We start from the raw sequence: 27,255 nt of genomic DNA, 5'->3' as shown, positions 1-27,255 counted from the left end.
CCCCCCACCACCCCCCCGGGCTCCCGCTGCCCCGTCCCTTTTCGCTGCGGAGCCCGGAGACCGCGGGCCCGATCCGGCCCTGGCTCCTTCCGCCGCCCGTTCTCTCGGAGCATCGCCCGGCTCCGGGAGCGGAGGAAAGGTGCCTGCAGTGGCACCTGGAGAAGGGCCGCCGGCAGGCTAGGCAGTAGCAGTGAGGGGTCCCTCGATGGCAAACCCACTGCCTGGGAGGCGTTCGTGAAACCGGCCCCGTGCGGGACCCGCGGAGCAGATTGCTCCAGGGAGGGTCACCGAAACGCCAGGCCAGCGCTGTGGACCCCCGCAAGAAACGTGGTGGGACCGGGGCGAGCAGGGACGAGCCAGGGGAAGGTGCTTGGGAAGAAGGCTGAGCCGAGGCTAGGCGTGCAGGGACATCGGGGCTGAGCCCCAGGAGACACACAGCCAGGACACGGGGTGCAGCCCAGGCAGGGCTGGATTTGCCGTAAGGGGCCAGCGGGGACAAGCGTGCAGAGCAGGGAAGCGGCATTGGGAGCAGTGGGTTGGAGCATGGCAGCAGAGGCTGAGGCCGCCGCAGCAGCAAACAGCACGCTTACACGTGCTCTGACGGTGACTCCTGCACACGCGCCCCTCACCAGCCACCAGCCCCCCTGCTCACCCACCACCCAGGACCGACTGTTTCCCTGTGCCCTCCTAACCCCCCCGGCAGCCATTGTGCACAGCCCTGTCTCCAGACCTACACCCCTGAATCCTCTACACCCCTTCCTAAGCGCACACCGTTCACCCAAACCTGCTCCCAGCCCTGCTTGCAGACTGAATCCCCCCAAAGGCTGAAGTCAACCATGCCTGAAAGGGAAGGGGGCCAGGGGCAAGATGCTCCGAAAGCAGGACCGCTGCAGAGGTGAAGCCGTGCGGAGGCATGCAGTGAAGGGGGAGAGATGCCACGGCTTGGTCCTGTCCGTCCTCACACCGTGAGCCGGGCTCCTTGCCCCAGTGTGGGAACAGACATTGGGATGTGGCTGTTGGGGTGCCTGCTGCCAGGAGGAGAGGAGGCATGGAGAGAGAAGCTTCTCGTGGTGACCCCTCTTCCTTCCAGCCCCTGTGCAGGAGGAGAGCTGGGATGGGGCTGCCAAAAAGCTGAGCCTCCTGTGCCAGCCTGGCACGGCACATGCCGCATGTGTGCCCAGTGAGCCCACCGAGTCCCAGATTTGTTGATTTATTGAGTTACGTGCACACTGCATGCTCCTGCCCAAGAAAGCCAGCCAGATCCCCCCGGTCCAACCGGACATCAAGGGAGCTTCCTCCCTAGGGAGAAGACAGCCATGGCACCCAGAAACCAAGACTGGAAATTTCAGAGCATAGGTAATGCAAGACAGAAAAGGCATCAGGAGAAGAAAAAGTGTCTGCCAGGAATAGTGTGAATACAAGGCAGTGTTTGAGGTCTAGCAGCAGACCTCAATCCCAGCAGATGGGGATGATGAGATTGTTATTAAAATGCAGAAAAGACAAAGGTTCTCAATAAATCTGTCTGTCTGGCATTTGGAAGGAAGCAGGATGCAGGGCTGATGGCACATGAGATTGAGAGTACTTCCACCCTCTGTAACCAAGGAGGATGTTTAGTAACATCTGCTGGAGATGGCTCTTGTTAAATCCTCGGGCCTGGAAAACACATGCTTGGCATCTCCTGAGAGGTGACCGAGGAGGGATCTAGCTTATGGTGGTGGTTTTTATTAAAAAATACTACCATAGCAGAGGAACTGCAGAGGTCCTTCCTGTCACATTCCTCCCATCGCTCCCTCCTTGGAGGGGCAGCTGCACCAGGGCCATGCTGGGGATCAAAAGAGGGTCTGTGGTCTGAGCCCACCTAGGACCCCAGCACCTCCTCACCATTTGCTGGGCCTGTTTCTCTTCCAAATTCCTCTGTGGCCTTTTGGCAGGTGGGCACCTGGCCCAGTGTAGCCCCATTCTCTCATCTGTGCCCCGTGGGGCATTCCCTTCTCACCTGAGGCTTCAGCAGAGCCTGGAGGGGCATCAAGAACATCATCCCTGGACCCACTTGAGCCCTCAGGTTTGAGCTTCCCCTGGGCCAAACCACCCAGAGAGCAACACAGGGCAGCAGGGTGAGGAGAACGTAGCTGGGGTGGGAGCCCGCCTCAGGAGTCTTCTTTGTGCTTGGGGAGCTCTGAAGGGGGTTCCAGACGGAGACCAAATGAGCTCCGTACACCCCTCGTGGCTCAACACAGGCACGGGCTGCTCATATTTTTTCTGCAGTCGTGATAAGACACTAGCGACATCCTTCCATTCACAGCAGTTCTTTTCAGGTTTGAAGAAGCAGCGACAGATTTCTGCATTCGCACCGCCAAAGCCAAGCTCCATCTGCGTCTCACGCTGCAGCTGGTGTTGCTCCAATCCCCAACTGTTTACGTCCCTCGTATCTGATGCACGTTGGGACCCGGGTGATGCCCGCACCGTAGAGGCTGGCCCCGATACCACAACTGTGGCCGCGATGCCACTCTGCCTGCAAGTCGCCACGGATCGCCGTGGCAGATGGCTGTCACCTAGCGTCACTCGTGTAGGGACTGGCGGGGGACATGGGGTGGGACTGGCAGACGGGAGAGGATCAGGGAGCACACACTGCGCCACTCGTGTGCCAGACTCCACATTTCGGCTGTTCTCTCACGCAGCCGTGGTGGGAAGCCCCCCACCCCACCGGTGGGATGCACAGCCCTGAGGACTGCCGGCTGCTCGTGCTGCCCGCAGCCCGCAGAGCCCCCAGGAAGGAGGGAAGGATGGCGGTGGAGCCGCTGCACACACAGTTGTCCGTCGGGAGGAGAACAACCCATGGCTGCAGAGAAGTGATTTTTGGCTCACTCTTATGGACCGTGGGAATAGGGATGACGGGAGGCCTTCTGCAGTGGCCTGCAAGGACCCGGGGCTGGACCTCTGCACCGGGAGCTCTGCTCCCACCCTCTTCTCCATCTCTGGAGTGTCCAGGAGCTCTTCTCTGTCGTCTCTGGGCTGGAGCTCACAGCACAGCCCTTCCTCTCACCAAAGGCAGCAATAGCTGCTCACCTGGGTAAACACTTCCCAGGCAGGTCAGAGCACGCACCAGGAAGAAAAAACCAGGCAACGTCTTCCGGGCTCCTGCCAGCCCTGCGGAGAGCTGTGTGCGTATCTGTCCTGGGTGTGAGGAGCTGCTTCTTGTGCTCTCCCACAGCTGGGGACAGGAGCCCTGTTTGGCAGCCGGGCCAAGAACAGGACACAGGACCTGCCCTGGGGCTCGGAGGGCTCAGGCCACATCTTCCTAGTAAACCTTCCCCTCCAGTTTAACCCTGGGTGGTGTGGACACAGCCCAGCGTCCCCCAGGCAGCAGCTTTTGGTGACTCAGAGGAGGAGGTCTCTGCTCCTGCACGCTCTGGAGGAGGTGCTGGAAGATGATTCACCCACAGGTGATGTGGGGGCTGAATTTAGCATTTCGCACTTGCCAACGTGTCACTTGAGTCAGGCACTGGGTCGGCTGCTACCCATGACGCCAGCATCTCTCCTGGCTTGCAGGGAAGCCTGCAGCCCCTTGAATCTCCAAGTACTTCTTGCACAACTTCAAGTAAAAGCCACCCCCAGGAGTTTAGATACGTCTGTGGTGACTCCAGCCCCTTCCCTCCTCAGGAGCACCCTACATAAGCCCTGTTGTGCAGTGCAGCAGGGACCAGGAGGATGACACATCTGCTGGGTGACACCCCAACCTTCCCTGAGGTCTGGGTACAGCAGGGGACAAAGGACTGGAAGGTGGCAACTATGACACCAAAAATGCTTCCCAGGAGGCAGCCAGGGAGCCCCAGACTGATAAATGACACATCTGTTCTCTGCAAATGAACAAAAATTGGCATAAGGAGTAGGAAACTGGCATCGTTAGGGGACAGATGGATAAATATGACATATTGGGAAAGAGTTGACACAGCTCTGTTAAAGTGAATGTCGTTTTTCCAAAGCTAGTGGCTTTCTTGGAAAGAGCCAGCAGGTACCCAAGGGTGATCCAGCTGAGAGAGGTCACCTGTATTTCTACAAGCACATCCTTTGATGAGATGAGATCAGTAGATTAGTGACAAAATCTGCTAATAATATTGAATTACTCTGGATACTGCAGATGAATGCTAAGAATCGCAGGAGGACTTTCAGAGGCTGAGCAACTTGGCAATAAAATGAGACAAAAGCCAGCATCAGGGAAGTGACACACACGGGGAAACCAAGCCCAGCCTCACATCTAAAGTGATGGGCTCTGAGACCGGGGGCTCTGACGGTCCGTGAAAACGTCCCCTCAGCACCCAGCAGAGGTCAAAACTGCAAAACCTCTCTCCATCAAAACTGATAGGAAGAGTTAGGGAAAGGTAGACATGATATCAGAGGTGCCACTATTCCCTGGTCAGTCCCGGCCTGTGTGCGTTTCTGGCCCCCCCCATCCCGAGGATACAGCAGAGCTGGAAAATGCACAGAGAAAGGCGACGGGATGATCAAAGGTTTCTGCATGGGGAGGGGGGGGTGGGGGTGATGGACCAGGGCTCTTTGGCATGGAAAAGAGACAACTGGGGTCACAGGGCAGAGATCTGTGCAGCTGGGGGAGGGTGGGGAGAGACTGGTAGATCAGGGATAAACACAAGGAGGTGACTCAACGCACAGCAGCCCTCCCTGCCACCGGCCATCGCAGATGCTACGTGGTTTAGGAACAAGACTGGACAAATCCGCAGAAAGAAATCCATCAAGCACCACAAGATACAAAGACTGGCACAAGGAGCCTTGCAAATATTTGGAGGCAGGGATCGTGTCCAGGGGAAACGTTGCTGCACATTTGCACTAGGAGACCATCAAAGACTGGGCAGTGGGTGAGTTGGGCTGCTCTCACCACAGCAGCTGCCATTGTGCAGGGGGCTCCTGCTCCCAGACATATCACGCAGGGAGCATGCTTTCATTTGGCAAGCCATTCCCAGGCCGGAAGCATCCCTCTTCCAGCAGCCCCTCGTCCATGCACCAAGCACATCCCCCACCAGTTGCTCCATAGCACTTAAGAGCCTGCAAGTTTCATTCACTCCTTCCAGATATCCCAGCTCCCATCAGGCTGGAAGGAAATGGCACGGAGCAGCTATGCCCACCCATCCCAGCCCACTGCCAGGTGCCCTGGGGAAGGCAAGGAGCAGGGTGGCATGGAAGGGATGCTCTGCACCAGATGCTCTGCAGCCCCCTCTCACCCCAGCCCGCCACAATGAGTTGCACAGAGGTGGCAAGGGCCAAAGATGTGTGATAAGTTGGGGGAAAGCACGGAGGAACATGGAGAACACGGACCCACACCAAGTCCCATGTATGATATGACACATTGCTCCTCCCAAGCATCACATACTGGGACGTTTCTGCATCAACACTTGCACGCGTGATGCAGACCCAGACTTTGTAAGTGCGTTCGGGCCACTTGGACGCTGTCTGCCCAGACATGCGGGATATGCCCAAAGCATGTGTGTTTACCAAATGGAGCAAATTCTTGCAGACACTTTTTGCAGCTTCCCAACCTTTCTGTCAAAAGAAATCATTATGCAGTTGATAATATAATTGAAACCATGCTAATTGACCAAAAGAAGAGACGACAACTCGCTGACAGACATCTGCCAGCTCAGAGCCAGATACATCGGTCATTGCCTTAGCCACGCCGAGCGCCTTCTCTGCCTCTGCTCCCAGTGCTGACAGCCTTCTGCACATCCATGACCCTGAGCGTCATGACTGCTCTCTGGTGTGATCCGTTATTTCATTAACACTTGACGAGGTGTGGAGAACTGTGGGGAACTTCCTTTCCACAAATCCAGGCGCTGCACCCTGGAAACAGGCCAGCAAGAGAGAGCTGGGTGGCAGATACAAGAAAAAAATTACTTCAGGACTGACACCCAGAGGGTGAGAAACGCTTCTTTCACCAACAAATGCCAGGTATGGGTTTGAGGGAAATTTCCGAAGAGCCGCTATGTAAAATCTTCAGCAGTTTTTTTTCTGTAAAATCATTTCACGTGGGCTCAAGCCCTGGAGAGCTGAAGCCGCACTCAGTGCCCGTGGGGACAGGGGAGCCAAGCCACAGGAGCTCTCTGCAGCTGCCTTCAGTATTTCCCCAGCAAAACCAGGCTCGTGGCAGGGAAACCTCATGACAGATGCCGGCTTGGTGGTAACAGCTGTATTATATCCTGCAAATCTCATGGCCTCATCCAGCCACCCGCTTTCACGCTCTGCCCAGCCAGGTTGACACTTTCAGGGCTCCAGCCGTAGCACAACTTGAACCCCTTCATTGCTGGCCCTTCAGTGGGGAGGGCAGGGAGGAACATCTGCATCCGTGGAGTATTATTTGCCCCTACCAGGGGGCTTGACCCTGCAAGGGCACAGCGGTGTCCAGGTGGGATAAGATGCCTAAATTCCTCCTCTGAACGAACAAAGGAAGTGGGACCAGCTGGGAGAGCGCTGATCTGAACTCGATAGCAAATGGTAAAGTGGAATTGATTGGAGCCGCCTGCACTCATTGATCTGAGGCAGAGCAAACTAAGGAGCTGGAGCATTTGCAGCTCAATCAGAGCAACGTGCCGGTTGGAGGCCTGTGCTGTGGGGCTGGCAGGGGACCTGTGTGCCCCAGGAAAGTCTTAATGGTGGGTTTGATTAATCCAGCTGCAATGGCCATGCTCACACAGCTGAGTCCTTCTCCAGACAGACTCTCACTAGCCTTACGTTGCCTAGGGCGTGTGAACCACCTCTGGCATCCCCCTCATATCTCTTAATAGGGCTGTCATCATCCATCAGGAAGATGGGCATGGCAGGCAAGAGCAAAACAGGGGCCATTCCCTCCACACAGAGGGGAACAATTGCTTTTGCCACCAAGCCAGCCCTGTGTCTCCGAAAGGGCTGGGATGCAGAAAATGAAGGTGAATTCAGAGGGGAGTGCAAGATCTGGAGAGGTGAGGACCAGGCAGACTGCCCGGCAGCGTGTGGCTGCCTGTTTTCTGCCCGCTCAGCATCACAAAGAGGGGTTAAGAGGTGGCTGTGTGCAGGCTATAAATCCCTGTTGCGGGAGGAGGCTCCTGCTCGTGGCACAGACAAAGGCAGAGTGAGAGCTCGGGCTGGCAGCTGGAATGAGGCAGGGCACACACAAACATGTGGCAGTATTTATACAGGGCTCCGGGGTGGCTGACTCTCCCCTGGGATGCTTTTATCACATCCCGTCTTCAGCTGGATGCTGGACCCACAAGGGAAGGGCTCAAGAGGCTGCTCCAGGCTTTGTGCTCCCTGGAGGTCAGACAGGACAGCTTTGGTGAATCCCTGCTCCGTATGTTTTGAGGACCATTTTCTTTGATCTCTGAACGTTGGAGCCAGGCAAGGGGATCCCAAAACATAACCAAGCAGAAAATCAGTCTGTTGTAGCCTGTTTGCCTGCCCTATATAGTGCTGGCAGACTGGAAAACATCCTTTGAAGCTTGGGCTTTGGAAGAACCAAGACCATCTCATGCACTGTTGTGGGCTCATGAAGTCTCTCAAGAGCATCACAGCTGAACATTCATGTCAAGAAATGCTTGAGTCCTTCTCCTTCAGTCCTTAGTGCACGTCTCATGAGCTAGAAGAGGATGGGGAGGTGGATGGTGGGGACAGAGCCGTGTCAGGTTGCTTGCAACTGTCTCCCAGCTCAGATGTGCTGTCCTTTGCTCCCAAATCCCACCTAAACCTTCACCTCCAGAATTATCCCAGCCCCACGACACTTCCCTGGCCTGCTCTTGCTCCAGCATCCTGTACTGGCCCAGCAGTGCCTGTGGGTATGGGAATACGGGATATCAGGCTATGGTATAACTCAGTGGAGTCGCTCTGACTTCCTTAGGAAGGAAGGTGGGCTTTCAGCAGGAGAGAAAACTACAAGCTGAATTTATGGCCTCTGAATACCCAGAGATGACAGTGCTGGCCTGCATCAGTGCACAGTTTTCTATCACCAGTAAAACCCAGAACACCTCCTTACAGCACTGGCATCCATCCCACCTTCCCGGGCATCAGCGTTGCTCCTGGGGCTGTTTTAGGGATCTGAGGCCTCTTTTGGAGGTGGTGGGGATCACTCTGCCTCCCATCTGGCTCCTTGAGATGGGGAAAGGAGGCCAGGGGCTGCCCCAGCGAGGGAACAGCTGGAGAGGCCGCTCAAGGGGCAGAACAGCTGAGACAGCCATGCAGTGATGAATTGCTCTTGTCCCTGTGCCAGCCAGAAGATTTGTGTTTGTGCCACGGAGTGGCAACGTCTGGGCCTACCAGCACTCTCTGCCTGGCTGCACCGGTGTTTCAACATTGCAGGCACCTTTAAAATCCCATTGAACGCAACCCACAGGCATCAGAGGGCTTGGAGAAAAGCCAACGAGGGGCAGAGCAGGGTGGGAAGAGCAGAGGAGCCTGCCTGGAGCAGCTGTCCTGCCCAGGTGCCGAGGAGAGCCCGAAGGGATCAGGTCACCCAGCAGACAGACGATCCCCCAATGCCCCCGCAAGCTCATCCCTTTTCCTCCACGCTGCGTGAACATGTCCTGGCAGGTCCAAACCATCCGGGGCAGACCAGCAGCATCCTGTGGACAAAAGCCACGCAGCCAAGGGCTGTTGGGGCCCTGGCAACCTGGCATGATTTCATTAGGAGCGGTCATATCCGAATCCTGTTGGGGAGGGCAGCCCATAGGTCGGAAGCTGTGCTAGGATGGGGCCACCGCCGCCAGTGATGGGTGGCAGCAGCTTTATGCCTCCTTTTCCATACCCGCCAGGCCCCTGCCACTTATCTCTGTGTCCACTTGCCACCTCCCTGCTCACTTCGATGTTTGGCCAACTCCTCCTTATCGCTGCAGCGTTTATCTCGGTCATGCCTGTTCTGGCAGTTGAGATCATTGTTATTCTGCTGGCCTCCCCCTTCCAGAAGCGTCTGCTGAGCATCCAAAGCATGAGCCCCCCTGCCTCCTCCCTGCCCACCAAGGAGCCTGTGCCATGCACACCGTGTGAGCAGTGCCTGGCATGCACGCATGCAAATGTGAGCCCTGCACTATGCCAGGCCAAGAATCAGGACCAAGACCATGGTGGACACCAGCCTCGGGGGTCCTGCTCTGGCCTGCTCATACAAGTGCCCGAGGAGGAATCCCGTGGTCGCTGCATGCAATTGCTGTAGGTTCTCTGTCCCCACGAGGCATGGCCAGCATGTCCTGCCAGAGGTGCTCCACATCTCCACACCGTCCCACCTTGTCCCTTGGGTGCTTCTTCCCCACCATAGCTGCACTGACCCAACACAGCAATTGCCCAGGGCTGTACGGGAGAGCAGGCCAGCGTGGAGCTGGGCTTGTCCTTTCACCGGTGATACAGCCCGGCTCAGGGGCATTGCGACACCACCAGCTCAGAGTGGAGGAAGGCACAAGAGGCCAGGCACAGGGCAGCACAAGGACCTCTCCCCTCCACAAGCTCATGCCTTGAGATTCAGAGGTTGCAATGACCCCACCTCTATGGCTCCCCTGTCCTGCAGATGTCTGGGTGGTCAGATGTCTCTCTACGCTGCAGCCAAGGGGCTCATGACCATGTTAAACTCCCTGGACATGGGAGGAGACACACGTGTCTCCCACCAATGATGCTGTGCCCGCTTTAGGTCCAGCACGAGGACACAGATGGTGACAGGGTTGGCCACAGATGCGCAAGAGCAGTGTCCCTGCAGCCCTACGGGAGGGACAGACTGGGATCCTTGGAGGGCAGAGAAGGGAGGGAGAAGGGCAGCACTGGGGCAGGAGGGCAGTACCAAAACCCACGCGGACATCCAGCTCGTTAAGAGATACCACCAAAGAGCCCCTCCTCCACCATCTCCTGATCAGCCAGGTTTGATGTTGTGGAGAGCATCTCCCACTGCAAAGGTTCCGGCCATTGCCGAGGGACCAGCGTGCACACCAGTGCCCAGGCAGGGCAAGTCAACAGCAAAGAGGATGGGGGAAGAAAGAGGTGGGCATAGACAAAGGGAGGACCTGAAAGGCCGTTCTGTCTTCCTCCACCACTCCAAGTTCTTTTTGGTTGGATACGAGCAAGATGAGCTCTGGGTGGCAGGAGTAATTGCTTCACGGAGTAATCAAGGTGCACAGGCCCTTCCTCTGGTTTGTCAAAGCCTTGGGGAAGACACTTTTAGGACTCACCAGCTGCAGCAGATCTACAAGGATGGATGTGGTGCCAGGACATACCCCTGCCCGACATGGGCAGCATGGTTGCAGGAGACCTCTGCCTCTTCCAGCACCCCCTCCCACGCAAGTGAAACACGTCGTAGAGGTGCATACACCCGATGCCAAGCGATGAGCTGGTTGCGCGCACAGGAGCAGAGGTTTCTGTGACCAGCTCTTTCCTGTGACGCAGCACAGAGGTATGAGTCATCTGGGCCATCCCAGTGCCTTCAAGTGCCATGATTGCTCTAAAAATATTTTAGACAAAGAAATCCTTTTGAGGCCAGGCGTTTTGAATTCTTTGCATATCTGTGAAAAAAAAAAAAAAGAGCCTTTAATACTCGGAGCACTGTAAATATCAGCGGCAGTGGTGACGGCAAACAGTCATTAACTATTAATGTGCGTTTCACCAGGAAGAAGCAGGAAGGGCAGCGCAGGCTGGTACCTGCCACTGTTTTGAGCCGCAAAAGACAATTTCATCCTTGGTCCCTCATCTTCCTCTCTGTCCCCGCAGGCACCACCCCGGTGTGACGAGTTGTTGTTAACGCTGGGGTAAAGAGAAACTTTATTCCCTGCGAAACACCCACGGGGGGGTGGGAGAGACGGGATTACAGCTGGGGGGGTTGGGGTTAGGGAGACGGTGAGGGACAGGAGGAGGGAAGTGTCGGGGTCAGGGTTACAGCTGGAAGCAGGGAGAGAGTCGGGATCACAGCCTGGAGTTGGGCCAAGGCCAGGGAGGGGGGGTCAGGGTTAGGAGTGGGGTTACAGAGGGTTAACACCGCGGCCAGGGGTGAGGGTCAGGATGGGCCACAGGGTTAGATTCGGGGCCGGGGCAGGAGGTGAGATGGGGTTAGAGGTGAGGTGAGGAGCGGGGATCGGGGTCAGGGTCTCCGGCCGGCCTGAGGGGCGCGGAGCGGCCCGGGGTGGCCGAGCCCCGCGGGGACCCCCCCCCCGCCGCCGCCGCCGCCGCCGCCGCCGCCGCCGCCGCCAGCTCCGCGCAGGCGCAGACAGCCCAACCCCGCGGCGGGAGGGAGGGAAAGAACCCGCCGCTCCCCCCGCGTCGCCATGGAGACGCCGCGCAGCGGGGGCGGAGCGCCAACCTGCCGGCCCCGCCCCCCACCGCCCCACGCCCCGCCCCGCCAGCTCCGCGCCGTCACCGCTAAGGGCCGCTGCGCCGCCCCGCCCGCCCAGAGCCCCGGTAGCGCGCCGTGATCGTATAGTGGTTAGTACTCTGCGTTGTGGCCGCAGCAACCTCGGTTCGAATCCGAGTCACGGCATCGCCCCGGCGGTACCACGGCACACGGGCTCCGATACCTTTTTTTTTTTTTTTTTTTTTCTTTAAAACTTCCTTCTCCGACGCCGTCGGTTTTTTTAAACTTTTTAAAATTTTGTTTGAAATTTCCGTTGCGCCGTTACTCATCCCCCCCGCTAGCCCTGCAGAGTCCCCCGGGGTCGGCGCGCACTGCCCGGCGCCGCAAGCAGCGCGCCCCGCCATGGACCCGGGAAGGGAAAAAAAAAAAAAAAAAAAAAAAAAAAAAGTGACACATCGGCGCGACGCGACAAAAGAATTCAGGATCTAACGAGGCCGCCGGCGAGAGCGAAAAGGTATCGGAGCCCGTGTGCCGTGGTACCGCCGGGGCGATGCCGTGACTCGGATTCGAACCGAGGTTGCTGCGGCCACAACGCAGAGTACTAACCACTATACGATCACGGCGCGCTACCGGGGCTCTGGGCGGGCGGGGCGGCGCAGCGGCCCTTAGCGGTGACGGCGCGGAGCTGGCGGGGCGTGGGGCGGAGTGGGGCGGCTCACCCACGCACGCCTCGCGAGCGGCGGGGGGGGGTGCGCGGGAGCTCGCCCGCCCGCCCTGCGCCGGTAAGCGCGGCGCTGGGTTCGCCCCAGCAGCCGGTCGAGCGCGCGAGCACCTCTGCCCCGGGCTCTGTGCATCCCACGGGTGTTCGCGGGGAGCAGCCCACGGGTGTCGCAGCGGGGGCTGGGGGAGCCTCGCGCGCGCGGGGAGGGGTTTACACCAGCGTTGCACCAGCCGCCGTCAGGGCGTCGGCCCTCGCCGTCCGCGCCACTGACTTGTGCGGGCAGGGGATGAGCGCCCTCGCGCCAACGCCAGCCCCAAATTGAGGCAGCTTTGGCAACAGGGCGGGACGAAATCCACGGGGAGAAGGTGCTGCTTGCGTGCGCCAGGGAGCATTCGCACGTGGGCGCCTTGTGGCGCGCGGACACCCCGAGCACCCCATGGCATCATTAATCATCAATCTCTGAAACGATTCCTGCTGATCCCTGGTGTTGGCACACTTGGAGCCACATCGCTTCACCGCTCCCTGTGCAAAAAAAAAAAAAAAAAAAAAAGCAGGGGAATACCCGCTGAGTGCACGCACGTGGGGATACAACTCCCGCTGTCCTGCATGGAAAAATGCTTTCCAACACACGCTGGCAGGCTGCACGTTTGCTGGCTGCAGCCCCGTCCGCCCCACACCGCTCAGGTACCGGGTGACGTGACTTTGCACCGCGACAGCTTCGGAGGCCTCGTCTGCCCAGCCTTTTTCCTGGGAAGCATTTCCTGGGGTGGGGTAAAGGTTGGATTTCTGCTTTTAGTATCTTCCCTCAAGGCTCGTTTCGCCTGGGGGGGGGTGGGTGAAAGTACCTCGGGCAACCTTTTAGGGGCAACACGGTGCCCTGCGTGGCCGCCCCTGCGTGCCCTCATGGGCGCCCAGGCATGAGCCCCGGGAGGAGCCGGGGCGGCCTGACCCCGCAGCGCCCAGCCCAGCTCTTTGGACCGGGCTGTTAATGGGTAACTGGGGTGCAGGGACGGGAGCTGCGCGGCCGGCGGGGCTGGTGGGTGAGCGTGAGGGGCCAGCGGGCACCAGGGGCCGGGTGGGGGGAGCCGTGGGGCATGAGGCCACGGGGGACGGGAGGGCACGGGCACGGCCTGAGGACATGGGGCGCGATGGGGTGAGGGGGGAACGTGGTGGGGGGGGGCATCCAGCTGCTGCCCCACCAACTGGCTGCCTGTCCCTGTAGTCGCATCCCCAAAGGGGAGGGCAGCCAGTGAGGCTTCGCCAAAACAAAAGGCAGATGAGCCATGTGGCAAGGGGTGGCACTTGGGGGGGGGGGGGGGCCATGGAGGTGGCATCAGCCCAGGGATCCTGGAGGGCACTGAGCCTGGGAGGGATGGGGAGAGCCAGGAGCTCGGGGGGGGGGTCCTGGAGCCCTGGGAGGTCCTGGAGGGGTCCCTGAGCACAGAGGATCCCGGGGCTGTGTCCCTGAAACAGTGGTGGGCCTGGTGGTCCTCCTGATACCTGCCAGGGTCCTGGTGAGGGGTCCCTGAGCCCTGGGGAGCACTGGGGGTGCTGGAGGCCCTGGAGGATGTGTGGGGACCTGGGTTCCTACTGTGGCCCTGGGTCCTGCCCTGTTGCTGAAGAGCCACGAGCCCAGGGACATGCTGGGGGCCAGCAAAGCTCAGTGGTCCCCCCTGGTGGCTCCACTGGCCCGTGGAGCCCACAGCCACCTTCAGCTGCTGTGGGGTCCCACGTTGAGGGTGCGTTCTCCAAAACTCCTCACCGCCACTCGTTTCATTTGGGGCTGGGTTGCTCCCTTCAGTGGATCCTAATTCTCACACTGCAGGGAGCAGGCTGTGACCCTGCTATCCCCACCTTCTCCACGCAGACCCCTACGACTCTCACCCAAAGCAGGGACATCTCCTTACTCTCTCTGTCCTCACACAGAAGTGCTCCTACAGTCAATAGCTGCCTTCTCTGCAACGTCTCTGCTCTTCCCTCATCCTTCTCCAGGTAGAGGAAGCGGGAGGGTGTCCAAATGGGATGCTCCAAGGGTTCCTGCCCTGGCATAACACTGGTTCTTCTGGCTTTGCTGGACCAGTTCTCCCAGTATGATCCTCTGTTAGGACCAGTCCCCATGCAAACTACCATTTATTCCTACCCATCGCTCCTGCACTGTACTAGTTATCAACATGAAAGGACCTTCTTCCTTATCTTACTCAGTTCTACCAAGAGCCTTCAATGAAGGATGCAGCTACATTTATTTTTTGCAAAATCCCGCTTGCAAAGGGGCTAACGGAGGCTGGTGGCCACTGCCACCAACTTGGAGGAGAAGTACCAGCTCTCCCTGCTGCATCTAATCCTCGCCTGTAATTCCTTGGAAGCACGGAAGAGCAAAAACCTTCCAAGAGTTACAGAAGAATAAGGAAGTCAGCACCCCAGCCCCATGGCTTGAGGACCCCATGGAATGGTCCCTGGAAGTGCTGGTGCAGGAACTGCTCTACATACCTACTGCAAAAGGGCATTCTCCTCTTGGAGACCCAAAATTGAAAATGGGGGCTGGACATTCCTCCTTCCCAGAGGTGATCCTGTTGTTCTCTCCCCAGCCAGCGTTGGTCCCTCACAGTGCTGCTTCTCTAATGCGTTGAAGCTGCAGCACTTCTGGACATGGAAGAAAACAAGATAACCCTGGACAGCCTTGAGAAAGGCACAGATAACCCAGGTTTCAGCTCTGTGGTAAGTCCCCCCTTCCCCTCCCACCGGGGTACAGGAGCTGCTCAGGGTGCTTCAGCTAATGATGTTTTCCAGGGGGAGGAGAGACTCTATGACGAATGTGATGGTCCACGTGGTGAGAGCAAAGAGGAGAGGAGAAGAGAAGGGAAAGGGAGATTCTCCTCCTACTGCAGGTAGGATAACCCCTGGAGATGTGTGTATGTAGGGTACTTCCAGTGGTCATAGCAAGTCTGCAATCCTTGGGCCAGCGATTCTCCTGGAGCCAAACCTGATCTGGGAGCAAAGAAGGGTCGTATTGACCACATAGCGGGGACAGTGCCTGATGGCTCTGTATGGCTTTGTAGGGTGGCAGTGGCAGGTCTCTGTCCCCATAGCAGCCACCGAAACCAAGCCTCCACTCATGGTGCCAGGAGTGTTGGGGTATGTGGTGGGATCTCCCCTGCCATAACAGGCCAGCTCGCTCCGCCTGGGAGCGGGCAGCAGAGCTGCTAGAGGCCACAGCACACCTATACCACGGTGCCGCTGCCGCAAGCACCCTCTGGGAGGCGTGGTCATGACCTGGCTCCATTGAGTTGGGTTGGGTTGATCTTCAGGATCCATCTTCTGCACCTCTCATGTCTCTGGCATGTGACTCTCCCCAGGAAGGCCCTGCAGCCGGCATCCAAGGCAAAGCGCTTCTGCAAGGCTCATGCCAAGGTGTTGAGAATGGTTGTCCTGGGGCTCCTTGGAGTAGGTGAGGACTTCCCAGCACTGAGACCCCCCACCTCCACATCCCTTTGGCTGGCCGTGCCCCCAGCCTCCGAGCACTGGGCATGGCTACCCGTGTGAAGGTTGTATCCGCTCTCACCAGCCCCACTGCCTGCCCACTCCTCACCCCACCACTCCTGTCCCTGAGAGCTACCAGCACCTCACTGTCCTCCTCCCCTTTCTCCACCTACCCAAAGGGTTTGCTGTGCCTCTTCTGCTTGCTCCATGTGCCCGCAGACAGCTGAAGTGCTGTCACCAGTGAGCCTGGCTGCTGGGGTGGTGCTCCCTAAGTCCTCCTTGTGCACAGATGGGAGCCTCAAGGGTGGCCAGGGAAGGACATTTGGAAGAAATGAACCTCATTGTTGGCCCCGGTTAGTGTTATGAGTCCGTGATCCTACAGCCCTGATGTTTCTGACCCCCAATGTGCCTCCTCCAGCTTACCTGTGCTACTTTATTGCGGCCTGTTGGCTCAACTTCCAGCGAGCCCTTGCCTTGGTTGTCATGACTGCTGTGGTTGTCTTCTTCATCTGCTGGAGCCTCTTCAAGAAGCACTGTGGGGCAAAAGTAATGCTGCTCCTCAGCCCCGTTTGGAAATGCTTCCAAAAGTCCTGGCCGTGGCTGAAATGGTGAGTCAGGAAAAGGCAGGGCCAGAACCCCCCCAGTGCCCGGGTCCCCTCTCCCGTGGCTGCCCTGCCAGCGCAACCAACAGCTGGTGGCATTGGGCACATGCCCTCGTGCCGTGCAGGCACCTCATAATGATGAGGCATGGCCCAGCCCGGGGACTACTTAGAAGCCATGGCAGAAACGGCTTGCCACTCTACTTCAGTAGCATGATGGCTATTCACACCCCTCATTTGTGTCCAAGCCCCAGGTTTCTTCAGATGCATGGACCTCACAGTGGCATCTCCCACACAATTAGCTCCTGCCCTTTGTGAGCTGCTCTCCACCCCGTGGACATCCTCTCCGTGACAGTCTGGGATTTCCTTTGCAGGCTGCTGTGGGTGGCCCTCCTGGGAGGCCTGATCACATGGCTGGTTTTGGACACCTCCAGAAATCCAGAGCAGCTCATCTCATTAGCTGGCTTCTGCTTTTTGGTGCTGTTCCTGTTTGCCTGCTCCAAGCACCATGGCGCAGTATGTGTTTCAGGTGTGGCTTGGCCATCGGTCCTCTCGCAGGACGAGGCCACCCAGCACTGGGGAACAAGTGCTTCCTTCCCATTGGCATCCCCTGACGGGCCATCGCTGGAGCTCCCTGGAGGAAGCAGAAGCCCAGCAGGGCTCCTGGGCAGAGCTGGGCACAGCCTGGGAAACCGAGCTGGTTGGGTGGATGGAGCCCCAAAGCCACCTCACTGTTCTCCTTCCCACTGCTCTCCTTCCCACTGCTCAACCAAGGGTTCCCCCATGGTGCCTCCATCCTGTTTTCCACCATGTCCCTCATAATGGGTCAGACCAAGAGAGACCCAGCACCAGACCCATGCCTGAGCTTCAGGTGCCTGTGGGTGGAGGCTGGGCCTGAGTTTCGGGTACCCTGGGTGACTTGGGCAGAAGTGATTGAAGTCCCACTGCCTTGCAACCCAACCTGCTTCAATATTTTGGGCAATACCTCCATCCAAAGGGTTAATGAACAGGAAATTTTGATCTAGCAGGTCTGTACTACCAGTCAAGCCATCAGAAGGGCTCTGTGCTCATCTCCTCCTGGGTAAGCCTGGCACGTAATGTTCCACCAGCCAGTTCCTGAGTCCTACCAACTCATCTTCTTCCTCTTTAACCAATCTATGTTTGTGCGTTTCTGTGACACCTTTTTATTAGTATCCCCATGACCCTCACCCAGGGTACAGTGGAATGGTGTTTGCCATGTGCAGCTGTCGAAGGGGCAAGAAGCCAGAAAGGGAAGTCTGTAGGCTTTGCTAACGTCTCAGTCCCCGTTCTGCTCTTGGTCCACAGGTGTCCTGGAGAGCCGTTTTCTGGGGCCTTGGCATAGAGTTCTTATTTGGACTCCTCATCCTCCGAACAACCCCTGGCATCCAAGCTTTCCAGTGGCTGGGTGACCAGATCCAGGTATTGCACCTGCTCACCCCATCCCGCGCTTGCACCCTCCTTGTAGCCCTCCCTGGGATCAGCAAGAAGAGCAGAGGGTGGCACAGGGCAGAGAAACTGCAGGGACTGCACACTCACAAGTGTTTTTGTCTGGGACTGGAGAAAAGCCAGCTCTTTCCTGGTTTTCTGCAGCAGCCCAGACCCTTCAGTGTGGTCTCCCTTGCAGGATGGAGGAGTGCCCTGTGGCTTGGAGACAGCCCACTAGTGTCCTCAGCTTAGGTTTCAGAGGGTCATTCTCTGGTGGGGTAAAAAGTGAGCTGTGGGGCTGGGGGGACAGACCCCTGCTAGGTAGAAGTGATATGTCAGGGAAAGAGCTAATGGAGATCTCCATCCCACCATGTATCTTCTCCACTTGCAGTTCTTTCTGGGCTACACCACAGCTGGCTCCAGCTTTGTCTTTGGGAATACGCTCATTGAAGAAGTCTTTGCCTTTCAGGTCAGCTTGGGCAATGGGGTATGGGGAGGGAGAGGCAGAGCCTGGTTTTCTTCTGGTCTGGCTGCCTCGCTGGGTCCTGGAGAGCAGGGAGCTAAATGCAGCCAGGTTTGCTGCAGCAGAGCTCAACCAGCTCAAGGGGGGGTCTCCCTTAGCTTTGTACGCACCCATGGACCTCCTCAGTGCCATGGGGGATTTGCACTGGTCCCTGTCCCTCCTGCCAGCCTGACCCAGTGTTGTGGCACCCCAATGGCATGGGCTGGCTATGCAATACCACGCCATGCCCAGCTCATGGGACAGAGTAGCTTGGTCCCCAAGTGTGCTTAGATGTGTTGCTCGGCTCTCCTTCAACACTGTGGCCTGGTGCCTTGTCTGCAGGCTCTGCCCATCATTGTTTTCTTCAGTTGTGTGATGTCCATCCTCTACTACCTCGGCATCATGCAGTGGCTCATTGTCAAGGTAGGGCCTCACACCTGGCTCTGGGATGGTGGTGGAAAGGAGAGGAACCTGGTGGGTTCTCTGACTACTATGATCAGCTGAGGGATGTCCCAGGAAAATCAGCACGGTATTAATTTGGGGTGATTGTTCCTGCTTAAAAAAATAGGCACAAACCCCCTCTTTCTTGCGTGTCCTCCTGAGAAAGCCCAACCCTGGAGCTGATGTTGCTACCTGGTCTGCGGGCACTTCCCAAGATCACCTCTGTACAGCTCGAGGGCCAAACAGTGCCCTGCTTCATGGGGTGGGTGGCAGGGTGCCAGGAGCCTTTGTGAACATGGTGGCCTTGTCTTTCCCCAGATCTCCTGGCTGCTTCAGGTCTCGATGGGCACCACTCCCACTGAGACCCTGAGCGTGGCAGGGAACATTTTCGTGGGACAGGTAAGGTCCTGGGCAGGAGATCCAGCTCCTCAGCCCTTGCAGCTGAGCCTGCCCTGGAGGAAGGGTCTTCTCCTCCCTTCCCATGGGACCTGTGGCCTTGCGTGGCCCTGTCTCAAGGACAACAGGGTTTTCTCTCTTGCAGACTGAAGCCCCGCTGCTCATCCGCCCGTACCTTGCCGACATGACCCATTCAGAAATCCACACTGTGATGACTGGTGGCTTTTCCACCATTGCAGGCAGCGTGATGGGTGCCTACATATCCTTTGGGGTGAGTGCATGAGCAGATGTATGCCACATGCTCCCTGCTATGGGATCCCGACACACAAGAACTGCTCTGGACTTGTGGGTGGGAGAAGACCCCCAGCAGGTGCCCTGTGGTCCCCTTCCATAAGCAGGATGAGGGCAGGGTGCCTCCACATCCAGCCTCACCTTCGCTGGCCTGGCCAGAACCCCGGAGCCTTGCGAGATAGAAGGCACTGCCATGGGACCCTCACTGCATGTCCTTGCACAGCGAGTGGGGCAAATCTGACTGAATCATGGGATAATTTAACCTCAGAGGACCCTCTGGGGGTGTCTGATCAACCCTCCTGCCCAAATGAGGTGATGGCAAAGCCCAAGGGGATGCCCTGGGCCTTGTCCAGGTTGGTGGTGAACATCTCCATGGATGGAGATCTCCCTCCACCTCTCTGGTCCACTCCACAGGTGCCTCAGACACAGGGAAGAATTTTTTTTCCTTATATCCAAGGAATATTACCCCACTGAAACTGTGCTGTTGCTTCTCACCCTTTCACTGGGCATCTCTGAGCAGTGTCTTCCCTCCAACACCTTTTTAAGTAGATGAGAACAGCAACTACAAGCCCCCCCAGCCCTCTTTTTTCCCAGCCGAACAAGCCCCCCTCTTCCAGCATCACGGTGGTGACCCTGTGCTCCGACCCCCTGGGGATGCCCTCTCCAGTTCATCAGTGTCTCAGCCTTGGACACGGTGTCCAGACGTGGCCTCATCAGTGCTCTGTAATGGTGAATAAACCTTCCCCTCAACCTACTGGTTGAGCTCCTGCTATTTAAACATTAATTAGTCTCCTTAAACAGGAGGCAAGGGTGAAAGCTCAGAGAAATGAGGCGTTGCCACTTGGCGGGCAGGGCAGGAGTGAGACTGGCAGCTTGTCTCTTCGTCAGGAGGTAGAAGTTCGCAATGTTGTACAACTTATTGCTCTGATACTGATAAAAAGGGACAAGGAAGGGCCAAGAATCATCGCAATTAGATCAAACAGCAGGAGAGATTAACATCTCGGAGGCTGCGACCACTGCAGCTCCAGCAATGCCTCCATCCAGGCGAGCTGCTCTAGGTGCCATGGCTGGTTGAGATAGGAAAAACATTTCTCCCACCCTGAGCAAACGGAGAGCCCTGAACTGCTCTGAGCATCGCAGGCTGATGCCAGCCACGTGCTAGGCTGCCCCGAGGTGGCACGTCATGGGGCGCAGCCTTGCACGGGCGTGCCTAAGCCCATGGTCTGCACGTTGCAGATAGATGCGGCATCACTGATTGCAGCCTCCGTGATGGCTGCGCCCTGCGCCCTTGCCATGTCCAAACTCGTCTACCCCGAAGTGGAAGAGTCCAAGTTCAAGGGCAAAGCAAGCATCCGCCTCTCCCGTGGGTGAGTGTGAGGAGAGGGATGGTGGAGCGGGGCTGCATGTGTCCTGCCAGTGCAGGCAAGCCATGGGGGCAATTTGGGGGCACAAGTGGTCATCGCGGGTGGCCTGAGGTTGGGAGAGCCTGTGGTGTGCAGACATCCACAGAGCGAGAGCTGACCTTGCACAGGGGATGCCCGGCCACATGAGCCCGTTGGGGTCTTTTTCCACACAGGCAAGAGCAGAACATCCTGGAAGCTGCAAGCAACGGAGCTGCTGCCTCCGTGGGGCTCGTGGCCAACATTGCGGCCAACCTCATTGCCTTCTTGGCGGTGCTGGAGTTCATCAACTCTGCCCTGCGCTGGTTTGGGGAGATGGTAGACATCGAGGGGCTCTCCTTCCAGGTATCCCCAAGGGCAGCCCCATGGTCTGGACTGCCAGATCCTTGCATCCCCCACCCATCCCCACCTTTGTTGACCACCTCAGTAGGCTGCCGAGACCCTTGCTGAGTGTTTGGCAAATGCTGGCAGTGGGTGTCCAAGCCAGGGGCTATGCAGATGGTCAGCCCTGGGTTGCTCCCTTCTGGGATGCTTTTCCCAGGTGATCTGCTCCTACGTCTTCATGCCTGTGGCCTTTCTCATGGGGGCTGACTGGGCAGACTCACCGCTGGTGGCCGAGCTCTTGGGGATCAAGATCTTCCTGAACGAGTTTGTGGCATACCAGCAACTGGCCACGTACAAGAAGAACCGTCTGTCAGGCCTGGAGGAGTGGGACGGGAGCCGAAAGCAGTGGATATCTGTGAGGGGCACCTGCCACCCTGCTGGGCACAGGGCAGGGATGGAGCCAGCCAAAAGGGGACATGGGAGCTGGCCAGACAGATGGGTGGTGGGCAGGCAGGCAATGATGGTGTTGGGGGTGGGAGGGCACCTGTGGCCAAGTCGACTTGCATGTTCACTAACTGCTGGGTACAGGGTCATCCTGAAGGAGCCAGTGAAGCCCCTTCCCATTTATCCTGCTCCTTGGTGGGGCAGATCATGGTGCTACAGGGCCCCCTGTCCCCCCAGTCCAGCCTCTCCCAGGGGCAGGCTGCCTACCCCCTGCATCCTCGCTCCCAAAAAATAGCTGAAGGAGAAAGGATTGGGGTGGGAGACTTATCTCCATCATGTCTGGCTGGGCTGGGAGCTACAATGTGGTGCTCACCTCTGGGTGCTCTGGGGCTGCTCCTGAGCAGAGGTGACCGACCCCTGCCACTGTGCTCTCCAGGAGCGAGCCGAGAACATTGCCACCTTTGCACTCTGCGGATTCGCCAACCTCGGCTCCATTGGGATCATGCTGGGAGGCCTGTGTGAGTGTGACCCGTGTCCTGGGTGCCTGGGCACGATGCAGGGGGATCCTGGGCTCAGGGAGCAAGGGCTCAGCGGGGGCAGGAGGAATTTGCTGCCCTCGAGCCTCCATGTTCGGTCTCTGCCAGCACACAGATAAGAGGGATTTGCATGAGGCAATAGGGATGATTTTGCACTGCACGCATGGGCAAGAGCATGTGCATGTTCCACAAGCCCAGGTGCCATCCAGCCATGGAGGAAAGAGCAGAGATCCCAGTGCTGAGAGCACCGAGGGCTCTGGTTGATCACCCGTGGGTGCAAGGTGGGCACAGTGCTCTGCCAGCACCCACCGCTGCCAGGACGGGCACAGAGCATGCTGGGTGCTGGATGGGAACACCGTGTCCCCCAGACACAAGGGGTTGGGGTGGGCAAGGCACTACGTGGCAGAGCCAGCCGGGGACCTGGGACACGTCCCTATCTATCCCCAGCCAGGGGTAAAGCTGGAACAAGGATCTGACTCGCCCTGGTCTCTGCTTTGCACCCACAGCCTCCATGGTACCCCAGCGCAAGGGCGACTTAGCCTCTGTTGTGCTGCGAGCCCTGCTCACCGGCTGCTGCGTCTCCATGCTCAATGCCTGCCTGGCAGGTAGGTCCCTGCCCACAGCCAGTGGAGCCACCAAGAACCAGGGGCGGGGGGGGGACACACACAGGCAAAGGGCTGAAGACCCCTATAAATGCAGGTGCAGCGATGGGGACAGCTGGCCTGTCCTCCCCATGGCTCTGCCAGGGCCTCCAAACCCTCTGCTCTCCCCTCATGGCTTTGCCAGAGGCTGCCCAAGCCCAAGAGCTGTGCTGGGGCCTCTCACCCTCATCTGGGCTGGGATGGGGACATTTCAAGGGCAGCTTTTGGGGCACTGCAAGGAGTCTTGGGGGCGAGGTGGGATGGTGCATGGGACCTGCAAGCACAGTCCCAGGTACAGGACTTGAAAGCAAGCGTAGTCAGGGTATGGGATTTGCAAGCAGCATTGGGCTACAGGACTTGCAAGCATGCTCGGGGTATGGGATTTGCATGCATGGTCCCTTAAGAGCCCCAACCAGGAGACCTTGTCCCCCAGGTCTCCTTCATGTGCCAACGGAGGTGGGCGACTGCGTGACCTTCCTCAGCACCGCCAACTTCAGCTCCACCAGCTACACCATGTACACATGCTGCAAGCAGCTCTTTGCCAGGTGGGTGCGAAGGGCCCGAGCCATAGGGCTCTGCCCGGGGACCCAGGTGGTGGGGCTCATCCTGACCATGCTTCTCCTATTCCAGCTCAGTGCTCAAGAATGGGACGGTCTCCTTCACAGGAGCCTGGGCCGGCCTAGCAGAGAGCGTGCTATGCCTGACACAGTGCTGCGGGCACTACAACCACACGTCCTGCCTGGGGACAGCCTAGGAACATGCAGGCAGCTGCCCACCCTGGGGCTGAGGGCCTGGAAGCACCAGGGTCTGCAAGGCCTGGCCCCAAAGGTAGAAGAAACCCTGGCAGAGACCTGTGCGTTTTGTCTTCTCCGCTCCAATGATCATGGACAGCTGCGTGCACCTTGCAGCCAGCACCCTTAGGTGCTGGCCTCGTGGACACAAGGGAACTGCTCCCAAATAAATCATGGAAATCCCCATGTGCTTGCCCTCAGCCCCGGCTCTGGCCCCTGACCACGGCCGTCCCACATTGCATGAGGTGCTTTGCTCAGGCTGCACCCTGCAACCACAGCTGCCATAGCCAGCGTTCGCTGCAGACCTCGCAAGGCGAGCCTCCGCCAGGTGCCGGTTTTAGGGTCCAGCCCCAGCCACCCTCCTCTCCCCCGTGGGGTATGGATGGGGTTAAAGCCATTACTTGAAGACATTTCCTTCCCCTGAACACAAAGCCGCCCTGTTCTGCCGTGCTTGGGTGCATCTTTTCTGCAGGGACCACAGCACCGGGGAACAGGCCAGTCCTCGCTTTATTGCACTCAAGAGAACGCATTCACCAACGTGGCCACGTTATGTACATCGTTATTTTACAATGACCCAACAACAAAGCACCAGGACCCCAGAGCATGCCACACTCCCAGCTCGGTCCCTTCCCTCCTCCGCCAGGCTGCATGGAGCCATCATTTCGGACACCACCATGTGGGATGGCATTGCTGACACCCAGCACCCTCCTCCAAAGCCCTAGGGAAGGTGACGCTCTGTAGCAAGCAGAAGCAGGCAGCGCTGGGGCTCTTCGTAAGCCTTGCTGCCCACTGCCACGCTCTGCCGGCTGCTGCGCGCCTGAGCGAGCTGAGGGGCACAAGGGAGGCTTGATGCAGCGCAGGGTGCTTTACTTTCCAGCACGAGCATCACTGCCTGTCCATCACCGCCTTCTGCTGTGGGGCAGCGGGATCTGGAGCTGGTGCTGCTAGCTGCCACCGGGGTATGGCATGTGCCAAGCTGGGGTAATGCTAAGCAAGCATAACCAGGTCGTGCTATGGGGCTGGGCAGGGCATACGAGGTGTGCGTATGGCAGGTGGGCAAGTAGGAGTGAGTCCTATGGGCTGGACACCCACATGTGCCAAAGCGGCACCTGGCATGGAGGGGAAGTCTCCCCTTTGCTCCGCTCCTGGGTGTCCCGTGTGAGGTAGAGCATCCTTACCGTGGCACTGGCCGGCACCCATAGCAGCACTGCCACCCTCAGCATCCACCCGGCAAGGGCGTGGGAGGCTTACCCTGGGGTGCAGGGGAGGCTGGGAGGGCAGGGGTGCAAGATCCCATCCCCGTGCAGCTGCCGGTACTGATGCCAGTGCCCTGCCACGGGACTGGCCTGCACCCCAGAGCCCCACACAGCAGCAGCAGGAGCCCCGCAGGTCACCGCTAAACCCCTCTGCAGCAAAACCTTTTAAATCATGGTGTGCCAGAGCACATGAGACCATCTGGGTTCTGTTGGGGTTCACATCCTTGACACAGAGCACTGGCGGGGCTTGGCACAGTCGCTTTATGGAGGACAGAAAGAGGGAGACGAGGTGCTGGGAGCCAGGAGGGCAGCCCGGACTCCCAGTTTGCTTGGGGGAGTCAGGCAGGGGACATGGCAGCGGCAAAGCCCGAAGGAGCAGATCTGATGGCCCCTGCCTTAAGGAAGGCAAACAGAGTCGAGAGAGGAAAGCGAGCCCAAGCGTGGAGGGGCATGTGGCCCCACAGGATCCACCACTGGCAGCAGCTCTTGTAAAGAGGTATTGGCACGGGGGTCCGTGCTGCCCACGGCTCACAGCCCCCCCCCCCCGACCCCAGCCGAGCCGCTCACACTAGCACACACCACACAATGCAAGTGCCATGGGCTGGGGCGGGAGCCAAAGGGAGGAGAGCAGCAGCAGCAGTCACTGCCGGGGTCTCCCCTTCCCAGCCTGGTCGCGTGCTGCCTCCGGGCTGCTCGAGCTGGGGTCTGGAGCAGGGGGTCCCAGCTGCGGTGGCTCTGGCTACTGCGGGCGGCCAGACCTGCCGCTCTCTCCTGACCCGGGTTTGGAGGCTGCTGGGGCCTCCCCTGTTTCTGCAGCTCTCCGGGAGCTCTTGGGGCTCACGGCAGCCTTGCGGGTACCCTGGGGACTTGCCAGCCCCTTCTTCTGGAGCTGGGGGCTGGACTGGGCAGATTTCCTACCCATGGAGGGGCTCTTGGAGCCCTTGGGCTTGGCTGGCTCCAGTGTCTTCAGGCCCAGGATGCTGCAGTAACGGTTACACTGGTGAGCGGCCGTGAATTGCTCCAGCAGGGAGGGGAAGCAGCTTTCCTTCAGCCCCTGGTACCTGCCAACACAGCCATCCTCAGCCCCTGCTTCGCACCAGGAGACATCCTGCTGGAGCAGGAAGTTGAGGACGGACCCCAGCCACGCTCACCACCATGGCCCTTTGCCACGAGAGCGGCGGAGCTGGGGACAGCTGGGGCCACCCTGCGCCAGCAGCTCAGGGTCACTCACCCTTTCAGGTTGGTAGCAATCCGCACATTGGTCATCTTCCAGCCCACTCCTGCAATGAAAGGGAGGACAGCTAGTCTCTGCCTAGAGAAGGATGGGCACCGGCACCAAGGGCGGGTCATCACCCTGGGAGCTGGGCTCCATGGCACATGGCAAAAGAGGCAGGAGGGCAAGGCTGGAGCTTTTCCTCCTCCTTTCACAGGCCAGAGGGTGGTGAGGGGCCACGGGAATCAGATGGGAGATCCCTTTACCTTCCATGTCAGTCACGAGGATATTTCCATTTGTCCACTGGTAGACCCAGTGCTGGAAGGTGCAGCATTTGAGCACAATCTCCGAGGTGCCTCGTGCCACCAAGCTGCCATCTGTCTCGGTGATACAGTACTGCTCGCAGGGCCCGCCCAGGTCTTCCTCCATTGTGGCATAAGGGATGTTGTTGGCCGGTCGGTAAATCAGGTACAGAGGAATTATCCTGTGTGGGAGTACACAGACAGGGTCAGCACCAGCTGGCGAGCTCTCCCGCCACAGCAAGTGGAGATTCACACCGCGGTCTGCAACCCTGGCTTTTGCCTTGCCCCCCAATATCCCTTCCATCTGAGGGTGGGAGAAGAGCACGCTGCCCTTCAGGATGTCCCCAGCACCTACGGGGAACCCTTCCACCATCCCCTGGGATGCTCTGCCGGGATGTCAAGCCAGCAGAGCCACAGCACCTTACTTACTCGGGCACCGCTCCAAAATCAGGGACGGCTCGTGCCTCAGCAGCAAAGATCTTGCAGTACTCACGGCTGGAGTTCTGAATTTTACATTCCTGGAGATGCAAACAGAAGAGTCAGGGACCTGTCCCATCTTGTACCAATGCCTCCTTGGGACCCCCTGCCTGGCCAGGCATCCTCTGGCACCACTGCCAGTTGTTTCCCTGTCCTGGTGGTCAAAGGACAAGTGACAGAAAAGCTCCAAGCAGCTCTGTGTTGCTCAGAGAGAAGAGCTGAAGCCAAGAATAACAAGGACATTGCCAGCCTGCTGGAACATGGCTCAAGCCCTTGGAAGCATTCAAAAAGTGGAAGGAAATAAAGTGGGCACAGAACTGGGGACCGTGGCACAGACAGATGGGGAAGGTGTGGGAGACATAGGTGGAGGATGACCCACAGGGATGCCCACCTGGATGGTGATATCGTAGTTCTTCTCGACGAGGCTGTTCTCATTCTTGGTCCCAAAGACAATGAAATTGTGCACTTTGATGATGCAGGTGCGGCCAGACTCAAAGATGGGCTCCAGGCCATAGATGGCTCTGGCACGGCAGGCTTTGCGCAGGAAACCAGCATCCACTTCCACGTCCTCGCTCACCACGCGCCCGAAGAGCTTATCCCCCCAGTAGCCTGCATCAGCCAAACCCTTCGCGAACACCATGGGCGTCATCTCGATCTCCTCTCCAACTGGCAGAGGGAAAAGCTGGTGAGGGGGGACAATGCGGG

General features: G+C 58.4%; 2 protein-coding genes and 2 non-coding genes across 7 annotated transcripts in view; 2 read left to right on the top strand and 2 right to left on the bottom strand.

Annotated features, from left to right (window-relative positions):
• Window positions 1-11,407: 11,407 nt before the first annotated feature.
• TRNAH-GUG (transfer RNA histidin (anticodon GUG)) lies at window positions 11,408-11,479 on the top strand. Its single transcript has one exon. It is a non-coding gene; the product is annotated as a tRNA-His (tRNA).
• A 365-nt stretch (window positions 11,480-11,844) lies between these two features.
• On the bottom strand, window positions 11,845-11,916 carry TRNAH-GUG (transfer RNA histidin (anticodon GUG)). The gene has a single exon. It is a non-coding gene; the product is annotated as a tRNA-His (tRNA).
• A 1,088-nt stretch (window positions 11,917-13,004) lies between these two features.
• LOC142039273 (sodium/nucleoside cotransporter 1-like) lies at window positions 13,005-23,265 on the top strand. Its single transcript, XM_075045788.1, has 18 exons — window positions 13,005-13,050; window positions 14,600-14,729; window positions 14,802-14,899; window positions 15,368-15,459; window positions 15,910-16,099; window positions 16,465-16,606; window positions 17,417-17,530; window positions 17,928-18,005; window positions 18,381-18,461; window positions 18,798-18,878; window positions 19,021-19,146; window positions 20,403-20,533; window positions 20,743-20,911; window positions 21,108-21,305; window positions 21,771-21,852; window positions 22,377-22,475; window positions 22,945-23,056; window positions 23,142-23,265. Exons 2-18 carry the CDS (start codon window positions 14,661-14,663, stop codon window positions 23,263-23,265), a joined length of 1,986 nt encoding a protein of 661 aa, XP_074901889.1. The 5' UTR covers window positions 13,005-13,050; window positions 14,600-14,660.
• Window positions 23,266-23,791: 526 nt separating this feature from the next.
• The window catches only part of ALPK3 (alpha kinase 3), a 34,701-nt gene continuing 31,237 nt past the window's right edge, over window positions 23,792-27,255 (bottom strand). For all 4 annotated transcript variants that reach the window (XM_075045783.1, XM_075045785.1, XM_075045786.1 and 1 more), the window contains 5 exons: window positions 26,942-27,216; window positions 26,503-26,591; window positions 26,038-26,255; window positions 25,790-25,838; window positions 23,792-25,619 (listed from right to left, as the gene is read on the bottom strand). In XM_075045783.1, the coding sequence (XP_074901884.1) occupies window positions 25,298-25,619; window positions 25,790-25,838; window positions 26,038-26,255; window positions 26,503-26,591; window positions 26,942-27,216 (953 nt within the window). In that variant the 3' untranslated portion in view covers window positions 23,792-25,297. The remainder of the gene's footprint in view (window positions 25,620-25,789; window positions 25,839-26,037; window positions 26,256-26,502; window positions 26,592-26,941; window positions 27,217-27,255) is intronic.

This window comes from Buteo buteo, chromosome 13, assembly GCF_964188355.1.
Source record: "Buteo buteo chromosome 13, bButBut1.hap1.1, whole genome shotgun sequence".
Lineage (NCBI taxonomy): Eukaryota > Metazoa > Chordata > Aves > Accipitriformes > Accipitridae > Buteo > Buteo buteo.
This window is presented reverse-complemented; position numbering and strand designations above follow the sequence as displayed.